Source organism: Cygnus atratus, chromosome 1 (assembly GCF_013377495.2).
Source record: "Cygnus atratus isolate AKBS03 ecotype Queensland, Australia chromosome 1, CAtr_DNAZoo_HiC_assembly, whole genome shotgun sequence".
Taxonomy (NCBI): domain Eukaryota; kingdom Metazoa; phylum Chordata; class Aves; order Anseriformes; family Anatidae; genus Cygnus; species Cygnus atratus.
Window position 1 is genome coordinate 7,786,394 of NC_066362.1, and position 20,194 is coordinate 7,806,587.

General features: G+C 47.3%; 2 protein-coding genes across 5 annotated transcripts in view; one reads left to right on the top strand and one right to left on the bottom strand.

The window, feature by feature from the left end:
- Window positions 1-231: 231 nt before the first annotated feature.
- Window positions 232-7,652, top strand: TMEM243 (transmembrane protein 243). Its single transcript, XM_035549446.2, has 4 exons — window positions 232-309; window positions 4,491-4,541; window positions 5,399-5,503; window positions 7,240-7,652. The coding sequence occupies exons 1-4, from the start codon at window positions 232-234 to the stop codon at window positions 7,360-7,362; spliced, it is 357 nt and encodes a 118-aa protein (XP_035405339.1). The 3' UTR covers window positions 7,363-7,652.
- A 100-nt stretch (window positions 7,653-7,752) lies between these two features.
- DMTF1 (cyclin D binding myb like transcription factor 1) overlaps window positions 7,753-20,194 on the bottom strand; it is a 29,586-nt gene continuing 17,144 nt past the window's right edge. For all 4 annotated transcript variants that reach the window (XM_035549441.1, XM_050715747.1, XM_035549443.2 and 1 more), the window contains 7 exons: window positions 18,580-18,731; window positions 17,108-17,323; window positions 14,725-14,810; window positions 13,893-14,051; window positions 12,798-13,184; window positions 9,901-10,048; window positions 7,753-9,096 (listed from right to left, as the gene is read on the bottom strand). In XM_035549441.1, coding sequence (XP_035405334.1) covers window positions 8,987-9,096; window positions 9,901-10,048; window positions 12,798-13,184; window positions 13,893-14,051; window positions 14,725-14,810; window positions 17,108-17,323; window positions 18,580-18,731 — 1,258 coding nt within the window. In that variant the 3' untranslated portion in view covers window positions 7,753-8,986. The remainder of the gene's footprint in view (window positions 9,097-9,900; window positions 10,049-12,797; window positions 13,185-13,892; window positions 14,052-14,724; window positions 14,811-17,107; window positions 17,324-18,579; window positions 18,732-20,194) is intronic.

Genomic DNA, 20,194 nt, shown 5'->3' on the forward strand with positions numbered 1-20,194 from the left:
CCCCCTCCCTCCCTCCTTGTGTCCCCCCCAAGGTGTGCGCGCAGCGGCCGGGCGGGGCCGGGCGGCGCAGCCCCCCCCCCGCAGAGGGGCCGTTCCGCCCCGTGCCGAGCCGTTCCGCCCCGCGCCGCCCCGTGCCGAGCCGCGCCGGGAGCTGCGGGCCCGCCGGCGGCGGTGGCGGCGCGGCGCGGTGCGGAGCGGGGCGCAGCATGAGGCCGCGGCCCCCCCCGCACCATGGAGGGCTTCGCCGCCCGCACCTACGGCACCGGCGGGCCGGACAGCCGGCCGCTCTTCGGGGAGACCTCGGCCAGGGTAAGGGGGTCTGCTGGGGGGGGGGGCACCCCGAAAACGGAGGAGGGCCCCCCCCACCCCCCCCGAGGTGGGCAGCAGCCCCCCGGGGGGGGAAGGGCAGAGGGAGGGGTCCCCAGCGGTGCCCCCCCCCGCTCTGTCTGTGAGAGCAGCCCCCCCCCCAGGTCCCTACCCGATGGAAAGAAGCTGCCCGAGACCTGGGAGAGAAATAAGGCAGGGGAACAAACGAGGGAAATCCGCAGAATAAGAAGGAATCGACCCCCCGCTCCCCCCCCCCCCCCCTTCCTCCCGGGACAACAGCAAAGCTGCCCCCAAAGGGAAAAAAAAAAAAAAAAAAAGCAAAACCGAAAAAGAAAAACAACCCAAAAAACAAAACCCCCAAACCTAAGACATCCCAAAATCCTAAAAGAAAAAACACCCTTTGAATGACCAGAATTATAAATAAATAAATAAACCCCACAGCCCCCCTCCTAATTAGTCCCTGACATCAAAAATGCAAAAATGTCCTGCCCAATATCCCCCCCCCCGCAAGAAATAAAGCAAAAACCACAGCTCCAAAATAATCCCCCAAAGCCAGACCCCTCCTCCAAATAAAAGAGGAGCTCCCCAACTCCCCCCCCTCCAACAAAAACCCAAACTTCCAAATAACGCCCCCCAAGCACCCTCCGATCCCCTAGCCCCGATGGGGAGCAGCAGCTCCGGGTGCGGGGAGCCCCAAGGTTTGGGGAAGGGGTTTGGCCCCCCCTCCCCACGGCTGTGACCCCATTGAGCTGCATTTTACTGATTTTTTGGGGTGTTTGCTGGGGGGGCTCCCTTTGGTGCTCCCCCCCGTCGATCCGGGGTGCACTGCGGTGGGTGACGTACGGCGGCGGCGGCTCCGCAGGTGTCAATCCCCTGTAATCCCCCAAAGCCTCCCGGCTTTGGGGTGGGGGCCGAGAGCTGGGGCACGGGGGCGTTTATGGGGTCAGACTCCCTCCTAAATCCCCAAAATGCGGGGTGCAGGTGGTTCCTGGATCGGGTTCGAGCCCTGCTAGGAGAGCACAGCCAGCGATGTGCGTGTGTCTGGGGGGGATGCAGGCTGAAATGATAGGGGGTTGTTCCTGGGGGGGGTGCAAAATGGGACCCCCTGTGCTGGGGACTTGGGATCTGCAAGGGGATGAACAGGGGGGTGAGGGGATGTGTGGGGTGGCTGGTTCACAGCTGGGGGATTTGGGGGAAGCCAAAAATGGGGTTTGGGGAAGCTGCCATAACCAGGCAGGTCCTGGGGTCTCGGTGGCGCCACCGGAGCCTGGCAGCAGGACCGGCTGCGCAGGTCCTCTGCCAAACCCCAAAATCTCCGTCCCCGGTCCAGCCTTTGATCCTGGACTTCTGCGGCTCCCCTTCTTTGATCCCTTTGCTCCCCTTCTCTCTGCGGTTGCAGCTCTGCTTGCAACGGGTAGCGGAAAATAAGAACTATTGCACATCAGTTCATGTGCTCGGACGTGCATCCAGCATCCTGCACAGCACCCCACGCCCATCCAATGGGGCCCCACTGATTTGTATTTATGTAGTTTTTGGGGGAAGCCTGTTGTAGGGGACAGGCAACGAGTGATCTCTCGGTGGCAGAGGGACAAAGGCTCCCTGTGCGGCGCTGAATGGTTCCTTCGGGATTTCCCGGGGGTTGCTTAGGAACAAACGCCGGAGAGGTCCGGAGCTGGGAATGTTCCGTCTCAAAACCGGCGAACTTTGCCTCAAAATGGGAGTGGGTCTGGAGGGAGAAGTGCACGGGCATGGTGCTGTTGGAGGTGGCGCGGCATCGATCTGCTTTTTGGCACGGGGTGGCCTTAGCCATGGGATGGGGCTGGGGGCTTCTCAGCTGGCCGGTGGGGCGGGAAGGACCACGGAGATGTGCAGAAAGGGGTTTGGGACCTTTAGGCATCCTGACAGTGCCCAAATTAACCAGGCAGCTTCAGAAGGGAGGCAAAACCCTTCTTTCTGCCCCGCTTTTCTCCCTGAGCCGCCTCCTCTTCTCACCTTCTTGTGCTCTCCTGGTCCCCAAGCCGGTGGTTTGGGGCTGAAGCCAGCCTGTGGGGTCGGGATGGAGCCTGGGAGGAGGAGCGCAGCGAGGCGGTGTTACCCCGATGTTGTCCCGACGGGGAGACGTAAATTCAGCTGCAGTTACCATGGCTGCAGCCGTAGTAGGAGGCAGGGCGACACGAAGGCACCGGGGGTAAAGTGGCGAAGGGACCGAGCATCCCAGCTGCGGGATTTCTCGAGGAAGAAGCTAAAAGCAGGAGCTGCTCGGGTTCCTCCGTGACGGGAACGTTTAAATACAGCCGGGTGGATGCTCTCGGAGAGGCACAAAACAGGAGCGAGGAGCTGGTGAGGATGTCTCCGAGTCTTGGAGCGGTCAGTGGGGCCGTGAGCTTGGCCCCTGTAGGGTGTGGGGTAACACTGTCTGCAGTCCCGTGCTGTTTGACCTGACACTGAGGCGTTCCCTGTGGCTGCGATGTGCTGGAGCCCCGCTGCGATTGCCTCCGACCGTCTGGAGTTGCTGATGTAAGGCACAAAATGTGAGGTGTCACCCTCCGGGGACCCAAGCCCGTTCCCCCATCCTCCCCAAGGCCCTCAGGTCTCTTTGGGGCCGTGTCCGCGCAGCCAGGAGCTTGTTCCTCGCAGCGATGAACCCCGGTGGGTGCCGTGCCGAGGGGGTCCCTGCGGCACCTGTAATAATAAGGTGATGCTCAGCCTGGAAAAATAATTCCCTGGGTTGGCTGTGCGGCAGCGGGTGGTCCTGCTCGTAGGGCACCACGCATCGCAGCCCCTGTGCGAGCACCTCCCGGGCAGGACCACGCTCCAGGACACGGCCCGGAGGTGAAAGGCTCCGTCATCCCCAATCCCCTTAACCGTCTCGGCCTCTTGCTCGTGTATTTTTAACCTTTTCGCTGCGCTAAGCCGCCCGGAGCTGAAGTGTCAGCGGGGAACGCAGCCTCTCGCTGCTTTGCCGCGCCTGGGATTGCGGGATCAGGGGCTCTAATCTCCCGATCCTGAAATACCTCGCTCTGCCGGCGGCGCGTTTGGAAAAAATTCAGCGCCCCCGGGTTTAAGTGTGGGGAAAGCCTGACCCGCGGGGACCTGCAAAAGTGCTGCAAAGCTGCTCCGCCGCCGGCATCCGGACCCGGCTTGTCTGCTGCCCAATTTGCCCCCCTGCCAAGTCTGGGGTTAATTCAGAGAAATTTAACCCCGAAATTTAATACCGTTCCTGTACGGTATTTCCTGTCCTCAGGTGTGTGGTTGTGTAGCCGTCCCTCCCGGCCTCTCTGCAGTGATTTTACACTCGTTAGGTTGGTCACACGGGATGGCCACTTGTTGCTGCTCCGCAGCCTCCTCAGCTCCATCTCCCCTCCCTCTGCGTTTGCAAAGCTCTCTCCCCGTGGCAGGACGACCCAGCTGCCGACCTCCTGCCGCCTCTTTTGTCAGCAGGGAGCTGAGCCCAAGCGCAGGCTCCGTCCCCCCTCTGTAAAATCGGCTTTGTGGGCTCGGCAGAGCAAGAGCAGAGCGAAACCATCGGCCTCTCCTAGACCAGAGCTACCGCTGGGGTTAGGGACCCCTCCGGCTTCAGTTCGGTACAGAACTCACAACGGACCTCGCTCAGACCAGCTCAGGTGGAAGAGCCCAGCTGCAGGAGTCACTGGGTGCTCGCAGGGAGGCGGTGATGCTGCATTTCATCCCGTTTATTGCTTCTGCTAACCTGGTCCGGATTCATTTCTTAAAGCTCCTTTTTTGGACTCTGTGGTGGTTTTCTTGGTGGCTCCCAAGGTGCGGGAGCACAAATGGTCTGGTTTTACGTGGAGGAACAAACCCCTCGGAGGGCGCCGTTCCCAGGCTAAGCTCAGCTCTCACCCAGTGCTTCCTCCGCCACAGACTGCTCCTGCCTTCCTCCCACGTCCTGCTCCGCTGGGAGCTCTCTGCCGTGTCTGTTGGTGACGGTGGGGACACTGGGGAGGGGGAGATGCTGCTCCTTGCCAGCAGCCCGCAGGTTCCCACCTAAGACAGCATCAAGCTGCTCCCCCTTAGGCACCGAGGCTAAACCAGGCTTTTTTTTTTTTTGGTAACAGGGGTCCTCGGTGATTCAGTTCTCTAGGTGTGGTAGGTTATTGCATGGTTTTTTTTCTCACGCGTGTGTAATTCTCCTCTCTCCTCAGGACAGAATCATCAATCTCGTCGTCGGCGGCTTGACGTCCTTGCTGCTCGTAGTAAGTACCCCGCGTCCCAGCCCGTGTTTCGTGCCTCCCGTAGGCGACGAGGTGGAAACCAGAGCTCCTGGTGGAAACCACGGTTCCTCCCAGCAGTGGACAGCAAACCTTCACCGACTGAAGTGGTTTGGGGTCCAGGTGGTAACTTCGGGGCCTGTCTTTTGAAATTCTGACAGCAGGGGAAGGGGAGTGCCTTCCCTCAAGCCGTTTGATCTCCTGCCATGATTTAAGATCTGGCTGTTGCGCGTGCAACAAAAAGCCCCGCATGGGTGGGCAGGTTGGCCTTCCTGGCAGACCGTGAGGCTGGCTGCGGTGCCTCCATTCGGCCAGGGCTGGCTGCGCTCCCAGAAAACCCATCCTTGAGTTTTCGAGTGAAAGTGTCCATCAGATGCTTACGGCTCGGTCGCAACACAGCTTGTTGAACGTGCGCCAGCGTGACATTATAGGGCTGATTACACTGAGCAACCCCAAGCGACGAGGACGGGAGCTTATATCCGTGCTGTGCCAACGTACCGAGGGTGGACAAAGTGCTTAACCCAGGAGATTTGCTTTGCTTCTCTTTACATCCCTCTATTTATGTATAGACTGATAGAGGCTTTTGCAAAGAAGTCGCTTGTCACTTGCTCTCGAGCTCTGCCTTCCCCACGCTTTCCAGACGAGCCAAAGACCACCACGGACGGAGGATCAGCTCTGTGGTCTGAAGCTCCCACCGAAGCTGATGGTCACTAGATTGGCAAGGGTCTGAGGAGAAACCGGCAGGCAGCTGTGGTGCTCCAGCGGTCACGGAGGGCCTCTCATCTTCACAGACCCGGAGGATGGAGAGAGCAAAACGTTCACCTGTGTTTTCCCCCATACAGGTCACCCTCATCAGTGCTTTTGTCTTCCCGCAACTACCTCCAAAACCCGTGAACGTATTTTTCGCTTTCTGCATCTCCCTGTGTTGCATTTCTGCTGGCATACTTGTAAGTACCACCCTGCCTGCCGTGCACGACTGGATGAAATATGAGTAAAATCTGACTTACGGGGTGCCTTCTTTACTCCCCTAGAGGAGCCTGCCAGCCCATATAAACTCCAGCTCCAGGTCCCCCTGCGCAACAACCTGATGTGTTTGCAGGTGGCTGTTTCCTCAGCGCTGAATTTCTCCTCCCAGAAAGGGAAGAGGAGCTGCAGGGAGCGGAGCAGGGGCAGGCACTTACAGACGTTACCTTTCCCCTTAAATTTTAAGCTCTCTGCATGGGTCAGAAACTCCATTAGGCCTCATTTTTTTTTTGTAGCTGTATGACTAGTTATCCTTTTACAATCAGCTTATTGTCAGGTTTATTTTAGCGTTTGCACAACAAGCTTACTGCTGCTAATTAGCAGCTGCTTGAGGAAGAGCGCAGGCATAATCTGTAATTAATATTGTGAAACTTTGGCGGCAGTTATCTTTGTGAGACTTCAGGAGCGTCATTGCAACATCAGGAATAATTTATACTCCACAACAACATGCATTGTGGTATTTACCTTGAACCACACGCTACTTGGCCCTACATGGCCAGCTGTATTTATATGGCCTTGAGACCAGCTTGCACTTTTTGTCGAGGAGTCTCACTGTGACTCATTTGGTAGGCAAATCCCTAACGGTTTGTATTCTGCAAGGCCACTGCAGGGGAAAGAGGGGAAGGACGCAGAGCTACTTAACCACGTCAATGATAAAGGTGAGCAGTTTGGGCACTGCGGACTGCAGCGTACTAAAGCCAACTGCCGCTGGGCAGCACAGCTGTGATGCAGGGCTCGTGACCTCTGCGACAGTCACCTGTGGCCTCCTGCGGAGACGAGCTAGGACCGGAGAGCGGAGCAGTGGGATGGGGAACGCAGACACGGGCTGCACTGCAGAGGTGGTGGAGCAAAAGGCTCGAAGTGGTGGGGCCAGGCAGGCGCCTGCAGAAGGCGCTGACCTTTGAGGTTCAGGGGACGAGACGCGGTGCCAGGGAGCTACAGCAGGCGGGTTTTCATCTGGGTAACAGCTTGAGGCTGAGAGAGAAAGCAATCAAACGGTACAAGAGCAGAGGGCGGCTTCTGAACAGCTGCAGCATCCTGAGAGTTGGTCCCAAGCACTGGAAAAAGGAAGAGGCAGGTAACAGTAGAGTGCCTCCTCCCTCTGCTGGAGCTTCTCCTACTCGGAGCTCCTTCTGCAGCTGTCATCTGGGGAGGTTCCCGCACTGAGGCCCTGTCCCTCGCTGCTGGGTAAGCTGGGAAGCTGCTCTGCGACGCCTGGTCAGTGCCTGTCTCTGGCTCCATGGCTGGATGTCTCTGCAAGACAGATGGCGAAGGGCGAAATGCTGCTTTTGTCGCATTTGTCCTCAAAGAGCTGGCTGTAGCCAGGTTTGAGCATCAAAAAAACACACTTGAAGAAAGCTGACCACCTGTGTCTTAGCCAACCCGGCACCCTAATTTCACTGACAGCCATGTTTTGGGGGGAGCCACCTTGCCAAATTCTTGTTGGTGTATTCCACAAGTCTGTTAAGACATAGGTGATATTTCTTAACTGTTAAGAAAATTTGCTGGACTCTGTTCTTAGTCTTCTCTAGCCAGAAATAGGTTGTTCAAATAAATAGTAAATCCAACTTTAGAAATTGCCAGTTCAGTTACTATAGAAAGTTTCCTAAGAAGAAATATCTGGCATTTTTAAGTAATACAAACTCATTCTTTCTTCTAGATCTACTGGTATCGACAAGGAGACCTGGAACCTAAATTCAGGAACCTGATTTACTATATATTATTTTCTATCGCCATGCTATGTATATGTGCCAACCTGTACTTCCATGAAGTGGGTAAATGATGGACATTGGGAGTGCCCAGCACCGACACTACTGGACTGGACTGCTTTCAGCTCAGCTCTCAGCTCTACCTGAGCTGTTGAAGTGAAGACAATCAGCCTGAGAGGAAAGAAATGGGTTGTGCGAGGATCAATCAGTACATGATTTTCATGTAAATGTATATGTAATGTCCCTCTTGTCGGGGAGAATTATTGCCATAAGATGTGACATTCTGCTTTTTTCTGAAGAGCTACTGTTGCACTTAATGAACATTCCAGTTGTACTGACGTTTCAGAATGGCACAAGCTTTTTCATTTTGGAAAAAAAAAACTGCATTTTTTATTACTGTACAAATAAACTGCAGCATTGCAAGGATCTGTAGCAGTATAAATAAATGGCATCTTACAGTTACATAAGACAAATACTCTTTATTTTGTTTAAACTGAATATACAATTATTTCTGTTCCCTAGGCAACCATTTGAAACTACAACTTGTTTTTCACATTAACAAAACCACAGACTGAAAAAGACCAACTCTTGATTATGAAGAGCTAATTACAGAAATAAATAAAATAATTTATACACGAGTCTTTAATTTCTATAGCTTTTTCTTTCAGTCCCTAGCTAACAGGCTGCTGCTCAGCCTAGTGTCTGTTTCAGTCCTTGAATGTAGGAAGTAATCGGCTTCCTCTGCCTCCAGGCCCTATGCCCAAATTCTCACAGAGCTTTCTCCAAGACTTTGCCACCTCCTCACCACCCCCCATCCTGTAACTTGCTGCATAAATCACCTCCAGAGAGGTGGCTGGTAGTGTCATGTAAACAGCGAGAGACAAACGTTCCAGCCTGCTCACAACCACCTTCAAAAGAGTTTAGGGAGAAGCTGGTGGGTTCCAGCAGCTTCCCTTTCCCTACAGGCCTTCCCTTTTTATTCAGCTTACTGTAGTGACGAAGGAAAAAAAAAAAATTAGATCTTCCAAAAGTGACCTTTCTGAGCTCTATCCGTTGCCAGCAACGGACTGCTCAGGAACAAGCAGACCAGGCCAACCCGATAAGCATCTGTCTCGAGTCCTGTGCCGTAGATGTACTGATAAAGCAGATGAGATGGGAACGCAGACCATCGCTTCATGCTGCTGCCCACGCTCCCTGAAGTCTTTGATGGAATACATTTCTTCCTGAAATGTAACAGTCTTGCTCCATGTATTACAAAAGTCAGTAAGTGCAGAAATTCTCACCCATTCTTCGTGAAACGTGTGCAAACTAGTTCTTGCTGCAGCACTAAGAGGCTACGGTCCACAATCCTTGACTTCTGTCCAGTTTTCAGGGTGTGCAGTTGAGCACACTAGTAAAAAGTCAACTCAGAACTGACCACGTGGATCCTAGCAATGAGCAATCCAACAGGGCTTCTTTCAAACACTGAAACACCCTGGCTGAAACGTCGCACATCAGGCTTCGGTTGGCTGCTCTGTAACCCTTCACAAATGAGGTAAAATAGCCTGAGCAGGAAAAGTGCACTGTAGTCATCTCAAACTGTAAGGTTCTGTTTAAAGACATGGACTGACTGCTTTCTTTGGAAACGTGGCACAGGGTTGCAACTAATTTCACAACGCGAACGTGGTCGATGCAAAATGGACGCGATTGCTGCTTCTTTCAGTGACAGCTCACTAAATCTTCAACATCCTTTGAATCTTCCGAGTCAGGACTGCCCAGTGATGAGCCAATGATGTGCGACCCATCTCCGTGATGCTGTAGGATAGGATCTGTCGGGAGACGCCGTACATTAGAACTCATTATTTACTGTTCCATTATAACATGATATAAAAAACACATGAGACAGAAATGCAGTCTGAGCTTTGAAACAGCTTTAAGGAATGTTACTCCATTAAACTAGTCAGTTTTCAAGTTCAATTTTCAAGGGAAGCCACGACTAACCTGGATGCAACCAGTGTGACTCATGTTTGGATTCCCCAGGTATTACTGTATCAGGCCCAAGGCTGATCCTCAGATGGCTCTGCAAGTAGATCCTTCCTCCAGAAAGGAGGATTTGTTAGATGCAGCACTGGGAGAACGCATCTATGCTGCTTCCAAGCCTAAGATGACTCTTGGCATGGGGAAGCGTGGCAAAGCTAGCAAGCCCCTCCAGGTGAGTGCTGTGCAAACACCCCAAAGCGCCCAGCCCCTCACCATGAGGGCTTATCGAGTGGTTAACTGCGTTTCTGATGCCTCTGGTTTTCTCCCAAATGAGAAACCAATTTCATTCCAGCACAGGTATGAAGAAACACACACTAAACAGAGTTACTCATTAGCCTGTGTGTACTAATTCAAGGCTCAAGGGCAATGGAAACAACTCAGTTAAGTCACGAAGCAGCTGCTGTTCGGCTTTTCCCACGAGGTTGAGATTTTCTTCAACTTCTACTGAAGTAAGTGGGGTAATCAACGTGGTTAAAGATTCACAGCAATAATTTGGAAAATAATTCAAGAGAAAGCAAGGATCGTTGTTTAAAAGGACTCAAAAGTGCTATACTGATTTAGCAAACGCTAGCTCCAGCATCAAATGTACATACCTGTTAGAGTTGTTAGGGGCAACACTGATTCACTGTCTATATCATCTGATGTCTGGATAAAACCATGGGAGGAAGGAACAATTAGCACAGTTTCATCATCTATCGTAGGCTGGTCAACTTGTTCTTCTATCGTCGGAGAACCCAGGTCCTGCACGACACGGAAGGACAGGACATGAGAGTGCATTTTTGGTAGCAAGAACAGAAAAACCTGCTTTGGCCAGCAATACTTCATAATAAGTAGACTGCCTGGATGAATTTTATCTCATTAAATTGAAATGCCAACATCTGAGCTAATTACTTCACATAAGATACATTTCATCCTAGTGTGGGCACCTAAAATGAGGTAAGAGGAATTCCACCCTGTGAGCAGTACAGGACATGGGGAGAGGAAATGAGAGACTGCATGGTGGTGATAAAATGTTCCTGTGTAAGTCAAATATTCTGTCTATAAACAGGAATAATCTTTTCCACTACCTGCTGCCCAGATGTTCTGAGACTGAAGCAATACCTTTACAGTGTCTCCCAGCTCCACAAATGCGATAACTTTACCTGAACTTAATAACTTAGTTTCACAACTCCTGCTTCTGTGACACGTTTTTACAGCTCAGAAGACCAATCTTAATTGCTGTGCCTTGTCCTGTAACTTGCTGGCAGTAGGGTGGCTCCAAATTTTCTTGGACAAACCTCATTACATTAAAAAATTGGCAACATACCGATTCCTTCCAGGCACAAGTTGTCAATATCCCTGCCCTCTTCTAAATCCCACAGCTGCTGCCTATTCCCTGGCTCTTGTAGTGCTAGCACTGAAAAGGAAATAATAAACCTGGCTTACACAGTGCCACAGCACACTCAGGTGGGCTCCTGGTTCTGCACATGCAGTGAAAAGACATCCTGGTTAACACTGCCAGAATAACCACAGCTATTTGGATCTTGTGTTTAACATGTGTAAGGTTCATTCAAGCTTCAGGAATCACTGCTGCAGAATGACAGCAAATGTAGCTATCGGAGTGAAGGTACAGGGATTTATCCCTCTTTCAGAGTGGGCAAGAAATGTTTGAGAGAGGTAACACCCCCCCTCCGTTCAAGAAAATCTTGAAGTTTCGGTTAGTTTTAGGAAAACTTGTTTCCCTACATAGTTTCCACGATGTTTTTGCAAAGGCAGCTTGCAGAAAACCCTTTCCCTGGTGCAGCTGAAGAGGAGCTGACTACCTGTGCTGCAGCTTAGCGATTTAAACTCACTCCAAACGTGTACCGGTTCACGCAAGGCACAGTATGCCTGGCCTGCAACAGCAGCTTTGTGCAGAGAACACAGCTGAACCTGCCCACAATAAGCAGCATGGCTTAGAACTGAGAAAAGGAGGTGTGAGAAAACTGAACACGCCATTGTGACAAATGGGCACCCTTCCCAGCCAGAAATAACAAAACCCTGCAGCACAGCTGCTTACTTCCCACCACCCATACCCACACTGACAATATAATACTTGCAAGTGCATAAAAATAACGCTGGCTTAGAGAAAGCAACATTTAGGCACGTCTTTCTAGAGTAACTTTTCATTTAGAAACTCACTGACAGTCTCTGTTTCCTGGAATTTAAGGACACACATCAAACTTGAATGTGAATTAGAATTACAAACTCAGTTTACTCTTCTGTATATGAAGATTAGTACCTCTTCATACCCTGATAGCCATAAATGATTCCCATGAAATTCAATTAGGAACTATGCTTTTTGCAGAAATTTACCAATTCCAACTTGAGAAGCTGCATTTTTAAACAGAGTAGAAAGCTGACGGGCTGCCTCAACTGCTGAGCATTTTTATCACAACCATTTCAAGTATGAGATAAAAAAGAAAATCCCCAGCTTTGGATGTACTCAGGAGCCAAACACTTGTGTAGTAGCAGACTGTAGAGGCATACAGTGATCCTCCTCTCAGTAAGAGCATAATGGATACACAGTGTCTGTTTACTTTTGCAAAGACAAAGCCTAACAAAGTCCGAACGTATTAACGATGGATTTTTCAACACGGATATAAAGCAGAATTACAGCAACGGTAAAGCACACTGTTTTTGGAGAACAGGAGGTAGTATTCAAATCTAATTCATTTCTTTCCCCAGTCTAACCTAATCAAACTTCTAAAGAAAGGCATTTTCTACCCACTAAGTAGAGTTATATTCATTTTAATATCTCTGTTTTCCTTGCCTTATTCATTATGATGGTTTCGGCAAATGAAAGATGGAGGAATTTAGTATAAACACTCCAAATGCACGAAATCATTTGGATAAGTTTGTTTCTGCATCCGAGATGCTGAAGCTGAATAAAATAGATAGATGACTTAAATGCTTCCAGTCCCATTTAACAGACACTTAACTGGGAGTACACTGTTTAATAGAAGTCCTCAAAGTGGAAACCGTGGTGAACCTAGAAATACATTATTAGATTCACAGAGCAACAGTTGAATATTCTATCTCACCTCCACTGCTCAGCAGACTAGCTACCTGTAAAGTACATGCATCACACAATTAACAGCCTGGTTGAAGGTAACAGCATCAAACGGTAACAAAGACAGCTGCTCTGTGCTACTAATACCACCACTTTCCACAGCCATCACTCAAAAGTACCCTGAGTAGAGGAGCAGCTCCACAGCTAGGGAGGGATTCAGTGCCCAAGATGAAATCAAATCTAAGCCTGAGTTCCAAATTAAATCCTACCTCTTTCACATCCATAACATATTAGCAAAGCTCAAAGGAAGAGGATCTGAAAAAAAATGCTCTTGGAACTATGATATGCATTAAATCACTGACATTCATATGAACAGCTTAACATAAAGGTCCAAGATGCAATGAAATCATTCTCCATACAGAGAGAGGGAAAAGGGTCAGGTATCATGCAGTTCCTTACCTCAGTGACGTAGGTGCTGGGTAAATCAGAGTGAGAATCCTCTTCTGGTTTCAGGCTGGCACCTGAAATCTCCTCTTCAGTTCTTACCATAACTCCATCCATCAGCTCACTCCGATTCCTGCTGCTGAATTTTGAGGCATCGCCTTCACTGTAGGCTGACTGCTCTTCATCGCTGAGCTTGGGCTGATGGATGTCGTCTGGGAAGCTGTTTGTTTCTAGGGTGTCAGGAGGATCCGTCAGGTCAGCTGGCTGAATGTCTGAATCAACAGTAAGTTCTGCCTGAGTGACAGAGGAGGAGATGTCTTCAGCAGCAACAGTGCGGATTATGACACTTGGTGTGTGGCACTGTACTGTGACATTGTCACCTGTATTTAACAAGTGTTCCGGCTGTAAGCAGTATGTGCAAAAAAAAAAAAAGGAGAAACAAACAAACAAAAAAAAAACTTAGAGACTTTTTTCCTCCAAGCGTCTTCCTATCTTTCAGCAAACAGAAGCAAAGGAATTAAAAGTACTAAGTACAACTTTGACGTCTATGTATATAGTATGTCAACCCAGATCATCTGTTGACCTTGCGCTAACTGTTCCGTAATTCACAAATGAAGTACATACACAGTATGGAACAGAGGCAACTGTTCAGGTGAGGATTGCCCTAGATGCAGAAGATTAGAGCTTTTTTTCCCCCTTCTTTTGCATCACATTTGTTATTCAGACTTCAGCTTCCTCACCTTTCCCACCTTCTAACAAAGACTAGCACTGCACTGTAGGCTTTGCGAACATCAGTATTTGCTCGTGAGAATAACTGAAAACATCAGGAAATTTGTATTTTTTTGCTGGGACAAGCCACTAGATGGAGACATCCTGTTCAGCCACAGTAAGAACTAACCATGCCAAGTTTTCAAGCAACTTGAAGATAGTGTTTAAGAACAATATAAAAAAAAGAAATGCTCACATTTCAGCAACTTAAGCGAAGTAATGCTGCTATGACTTAACCGCTTTACAAATTTAACATGCAAATAGAGGCAGGCCCCTGTACTATTACGTTCCCCTCCCCACCACTGTCCAAACTTCAGTCATTTCACTGCTCAAAATACATACAGATAAGGCATGAACTATGATCTGTTCTGGGGAGGCTGGAGCAGCAGCAGCTGTCAGGGTCATGGTAGGACTAGTGGTCAGCGTTAAAGGCAGGCCTTGGCTTGAGCTCGTCTGTAGTAAGTACGTGCCTGGTGTTCCAGTAGGCTGGAGGTGGAAAGACTGCAGAAGACAACACAAGTTTAATACCCAAACACGCTGACTTCCTGGGCTGCACTCAGAGCATGCTTATTTACAGCAACTAGCCTCACTGTAATTCCCCTGGAAAAAAAAACCAAGCAGAACCCCAGTGCCTACTGCTCTGATTCCTGTAGTGCACTCAAGAAGGAGAGACAAACTTGTCTACAGCTTTAAGCTACCGAGACATCTACTAAGGCTAACATGTATGTTAGCATCTAGCAGCATAACATGTATGTAACATCTACTAAGGCTAGACTGTATGTATTATGCTGTACAAATTCAATTTACTCTTAACATTGAGACGAAAGACAAAATATACTATGAATTGTAGTACAACAGAACTAAGAGAATCTTTACGTGCTGGGAACTGTCTCTGTTATGTCAGATTTCAACAAAACACAAGCACAAAAGAAAACTTTATAGCACTAAAGCATTGAGACAGATGTAAAGCATTTGACTATAACTCACATTTTACTTCGCACCGCTAGCAAGTCACATTTTTTGGAATACATTTTGCTTTGAACTTCTCAGTTTTAGGTCTGTTAAATTCCTCTTTCCATTCGATTTTTTTTTTAACGCCCAGTTCCACAGTCTAAGATGTAGCTGTGCTTAAGACAAAAACCACAGCGACAAGCACCAGTTCTCTCTTACTTACTGGAAGAATCTCAAAGGTCTGTAGTGTTCCACTGTTTAATGTTATGGTCTCGGAGTCAACCGTGGCAGCAGGGGAATCTGTTGAGGCTGCAAAAGGAAGAAAAAACAAAGGTTAAGTGTGTAAACCAAAGTGCTTCAGCCCTGCAGAGAGCACAGCACTGTAACTGCTACACAGCAGGGTATTGTTAATTCCAGTAATATAAAAAAGAAAACCAACTGCAATCCTAATGACAAGTTATTCTAATTGGTACTTAAGATACAATACTATGTAAAGGCTCCAAAGGAGAAAAAGCAAAGAGTAAAGTTACCTGACATCATCTAATTACTTAAGATGTATAATGAAATTTGTACGGGGTTCTGGTGCAACAATATCCTTTAGATTATTATTATTTTTTTTTAACATGGTGTCAGGTTTAATATTGCTATGATTCCCATGGATTACTTGTTCTCTTTTTTTTTTTTTAAACTTTTCCTGCCCTCCGCAGTATGTCAACTTCTGCTGAGACATCAGATGCTCCCTCCCCAAGGTATTTGCTTATCTTGTGTGTTGTGGTTGAAGGGTATAAAAGCTGGAAGTATTCCTATCAGAGGTAATTATTTAGGTAATTATTTCCATTCATGTTAGAAGTAGCTATGAGAACCACTAAAGATAGTTTAGGTATCAGACATTTCGAGATCACCAGGTGCAAAAAGGTCATACACAAGGCTTAAAAAAAAAATCAAAACATCAGAACCATAATGATGATTTTTACTTATTCTTGAAAAAACTCAGAAGTTCCAGAAAGCAGGAGGCAAATTAATATTAGTAATGCCATACATATTGGAAAGGCAAAAGACCTACATAAAGACAACAAAGCTACAAGCGCTTGAAATTTGACCGTCTCAGAATCTGTGGCTTCAAAGTAGACTAATTTTGGTCTCTAAGAGGACAGGAGCTCCAATTTTGATTAATGTAGCGGCATGTTCAAAGTTTCCTGCTGCAGATTTCCTGACACCCAGCAGCAGACAGCTGTAAAATGCAGCCTGTTACCTAGCCAATTATGTTCATAAAGCTTACAGGAATTATCCATTTGAAATGCTGAGCCTTCTCTCATATGCAGCTGAAATTGGCTAATTAATAGGTTCAGCTCTCAAGGGATAGAGAAACAGACAGAGAAGACGCAACATTCACTTTGATTAGACAAACAAATTCTTCAGGAAAGCACGCTAACACGGGGAAGAGGCTTGTTAGGCAGACGCAAAGGCAAGTGAGATCACAAAAATCTCACTACAGGATTACAGAAAGGACTAAGGGTTACAGAATACCAGCTGGCTCATCAAAAACCAGTAGCTTTGACCAAGATTGGCTGAAAGTATAAGACTACAGATGTGTTACTGCAGGTAAAACGTTCTTGGGTTGGTGTTGCATGGCATTCTAATTAAGAAATAAATGAGATAAAATGAAGATGGCACAAGTTCATTAAGAAAGGCTAATCTAATGAAATTATAAACAGAAAATTAGTTACCAAATGCCTTTCTACTCACATGCTGAAGCCCTATTAGCTAACATTTTAATCAGCAAGACTGAAGCACTAAATATTCTTAATAAAATTCACAAATGACACACTTAAGAACAGTAGACAATGGGAAAGACAGGCTGCATATGGGGTGACTGGCCTGGAGTAACTTAATAAGATTAGCTACAAAACCAAACAATAAGCACTACAATCAGGGTAGAGCTGGTAACAAATGTTTGCTAATGAGCAAAGCTCATCCTTAAGAGGATGGGAAGCAACAATCTAAAAAAAATTGGTTAGAGCAGATTGGTTAGAGCAGATCATCAGCTAAACTCATCTGTGTGACACAGCAACTAATGCCTTCCAGACTCTCTGTGCCTAGAAATAACTGCATAATACAGAAAAAGACTGGAAAAAAATATATTCCTTCTTGCTTCAATGCCCTTCATCAGAAGTTAGGCACAGAGGGGTTTGCATTTTATGAAAAGAGATCTTGTACATTACGTTTCTTGTTACAGACAAGAGTTACCAGAAGAAACTGGTACATTAAACATACATTCTGCATCTTCATTAAGAGACTTCAGTACGTTCTCAAGAGGCCTTTTCAAAGCAGGCTTCTGCAAAGAACACATTATGTGGCAGGCTCTTCTCTCCATGTAGAGAGAGACATAACCCCTGGGTGCAGGTGCTCCAATTGCAGCTTCTAGGTCCTATTGTCACGGTAGTGCCTAAATTTGCCTAACAAAGTCAGAAATGGGGAAATGGAATCCAGGAATCCTCATCTGAAGTTATGCATGATCAAAGCAGAATTAACTCCTCCTTCACCTTTCTAAAAGAATGTTTCAGGTTTCATTAGAGGACAAGGAGCCATGCATTTCAGCTACTTACAGACATGCGTTATCTGGACTGGGATCTGCAAAGCTGTCATCGGGCTTGAAGTGTTGCCTGCATTCTCCTCCAAACGAGCCACTCGAATCTGCACGTGCTGAACCCCCGAACTGGAGTTAGTGTTTGGTAATCCACCTCCAGATTTGTTCTCCAAAAGCTGGTGCCCTGGATTGTTTTTTTGGTTCTCATGCAGTTGCTTAAGGCCCTTTATAAGTACTGAGAGAAAGAATATTCATGCTAAAGTACGCTGAAGAAGGGCATTTCAAATGGCGCACGTGACATTTATCCAAGATGAGAAAAACAACAAAATCATTCTCAATTGGGAACCTAAACAATTCAGAGATATTTCAACTAGAAATTCAGCACATACATACAAGACGTTTATAGTTAACCACTGGAGTGAACCTGGCTTTCTCAAGGAACCTAGACATTTTAGGATGCTTGGAAAATAAAGGAAAGCTCTTAACATTTTGGACCTCTTCAAGAACAAGTACAGTATCCTCTCAAGCCATAATTCAATGCCGTACCACCGGCTGTGTAATGCCGCTACCGGAAATAAAACCTCCAATCTTACAAAAGATGGAATCAGATTTGAGAGGTAGACAGAAGTGTCAGTGGAAACAGGGACTGAGAAACAGAATTCATCTCTCAGCAGCTACGCTGCAATTCTTCATCTGCACACACAGTGGCCCACTGCTCAAATAAAAGCACCCACCTACCTTCCCTACTATCACTTCGGTCCCATTGAGGGAGCACTTGAAATATATAAGGTAACAAAAACAGAGTCCTGTTTTTCTAGCATTCATTATAAGGGAACTGCTACACATCCAATTTCTGTGTCTCTGATTTTTTCCCCCTCTCTCCAACACAGAGAAAAGGAGGGCTGAATGAAAGTTCCCGTAGACTGAAATATCCTTTGTCTCAGGCACTAGTTTCTCTAACCAGGAATGAAAGCTACGAGTTACACGTATTAAAGGGAGCTTTATAATCTCAATTCTTCCCCTCTTGCTCACCATACAGCTAGTAATAGATCTGCCTTCTGTTACAATTAACATAAAATACAATTTGTGTGACGTGGTTAAACATTTTAAAGGTAACAAATCTAACCTGAGGAGATACTGCTAGACTCTCCCACCCGAAGAGGCCCCTGTCCTCCACACCAAAGATCATCACCATGAGATCTGCCAGCTGAGCTGCTTAGATATGTGCTCTTATCTCAGCCAAAGTGAGGGGAGTTGACAAAATCTACTGTTTAGTTGTACAAACCAGCTTGGCTTGTTTCAACTGAAACACTTAAGGGACTGGATGTTGGTGCAATTCAGCCAGCAGATCCAAGGGGCCAGTAACTTCCAGCATAGGAGCACTGTGCTCTTTGGCCATCAAAGGTGTAAGCAGACAACAAAATGAAGCCCTATTCCTCTGACATTTGTGAAAGGAGCTTTCAGAAGAGAAGCGTGCGGCTAGTACATTACCAGGGAATGAAACATCTTTGTGGTTTGCAATCTGTCTTTTAATGGTCCACCATTTACTCCGAAGCCACTGCGGTGAGCGGACACTACTCCATCCTTCAGCTAGTAAATCCCAATTGATGTCATTTTCATCAGAAACTTCAAGTTCCGCTATCCTGACAAGATAGAGAAAAGATTTACCTGTTAGAAACTACCCTCCAGACTGGAAGGGGTGTTGCACATCTCTGGTCTCGTCACATGTAACAGAGGCAAAATGGCATGCTAGTGAACAGTCCGCCAGAGCTCATCAACCGACATAGGCTTCCAAGGCTCCACGCTGCCAGAGGTCAAGCAGAATCATCAACAACAGACGATGGACTGGACCTCTGAGGTGATCCAGTCCATCTCCTTGCCATGCAAGGTTATTCTCCTTATTACACGTACATTAGGGCTCTGATCAGATTATTGTTAAGCATTCCAAACGATGGCACTTGCATCTTTTTTCTTTGGAAAACCATTCCCCAAACACATCTCCAAGGCAGGAAATACTTCCTGAGATTCACTTTGAGCTTTCATTTAATTAATTTCATGTTATAATTACTTCTGTTTCCTCCTAAATAACACTCATCCATCCTTAACATGAATTTTTGCCTCCTCTCAGATGCTTCTTAGCCAAAGTAGATGAAGTTAGCTACAATATTAAACAGTTCCTCATAAATTAAACCCATCAGGCTCTTCAGGTAAGGGACAGTCTTCACACAGTTCTGGCAGATGTTATGCACACACTGGATTCTACCAGAATTTGTCTGAATACTATAAATCTCTCTGAATTGCCTCCAGCTCATCTGTACCTGGAGCACATGAAAGAGAGGTGAACAGTGGAAGGGGGAAAGGATTTTTGTGAAAATTAAGAAAAGTTCTCTTCATAAACCAAGTAATAGTACTGAATACTCTTACTAGTTAAAAAAAAGAAAGAAATAAAAGGAAAAAAGCTACCAAAACCAACTCTGAAGGATGAGTTAAGGATATCTGCACTAAAACAGATACCAGAAATATTAAGAATTATAACCAGCACATACTAAAATGCAGAATTAGGGTACTCATTATGAACTCAACTCAAACGGCTTCAGGAAGTTAGTGAATAGTGCTCTGTAAATAACGCTTAGATCCCTATACGCCTTGGATTTTTATTCCCACCCCAGACTATCAACCCATAAAAATCCACTGGCTAAAAAGCCTGAGTTAAAGGCATTTGAAATGGGAGGAGGACTGGAGATAGCAAAAGACATCCAAGGTTACTGAGCTTTTCACTACCAGGTTGCTAGTTCAAGTGTAGTCATCTCAAGTGCTGATCAGCACTGATCCAATCAGTGTTTGGCGGCCTACATGAAATTAATTTGCAGTCTCGGTTTAGTTCTTTGTAGACAGACGAGATGTCCACATCACAGAAACCACCACCACACTTGACCCTTGTTGGTCATCTCAGCAGAGAGGCCAAGGACTGAACGGGCACGGAGACTGAACTACCCTCCAGTTAAGGGTTAAAGCGCATCGGTGGGGCAATGTGTGGGAAGCTTGCACGGTCGCTGCCTGTGCTGTACCTGTTCTGTGGAATAAAGAAGACTTCAGTCTCCAGGGC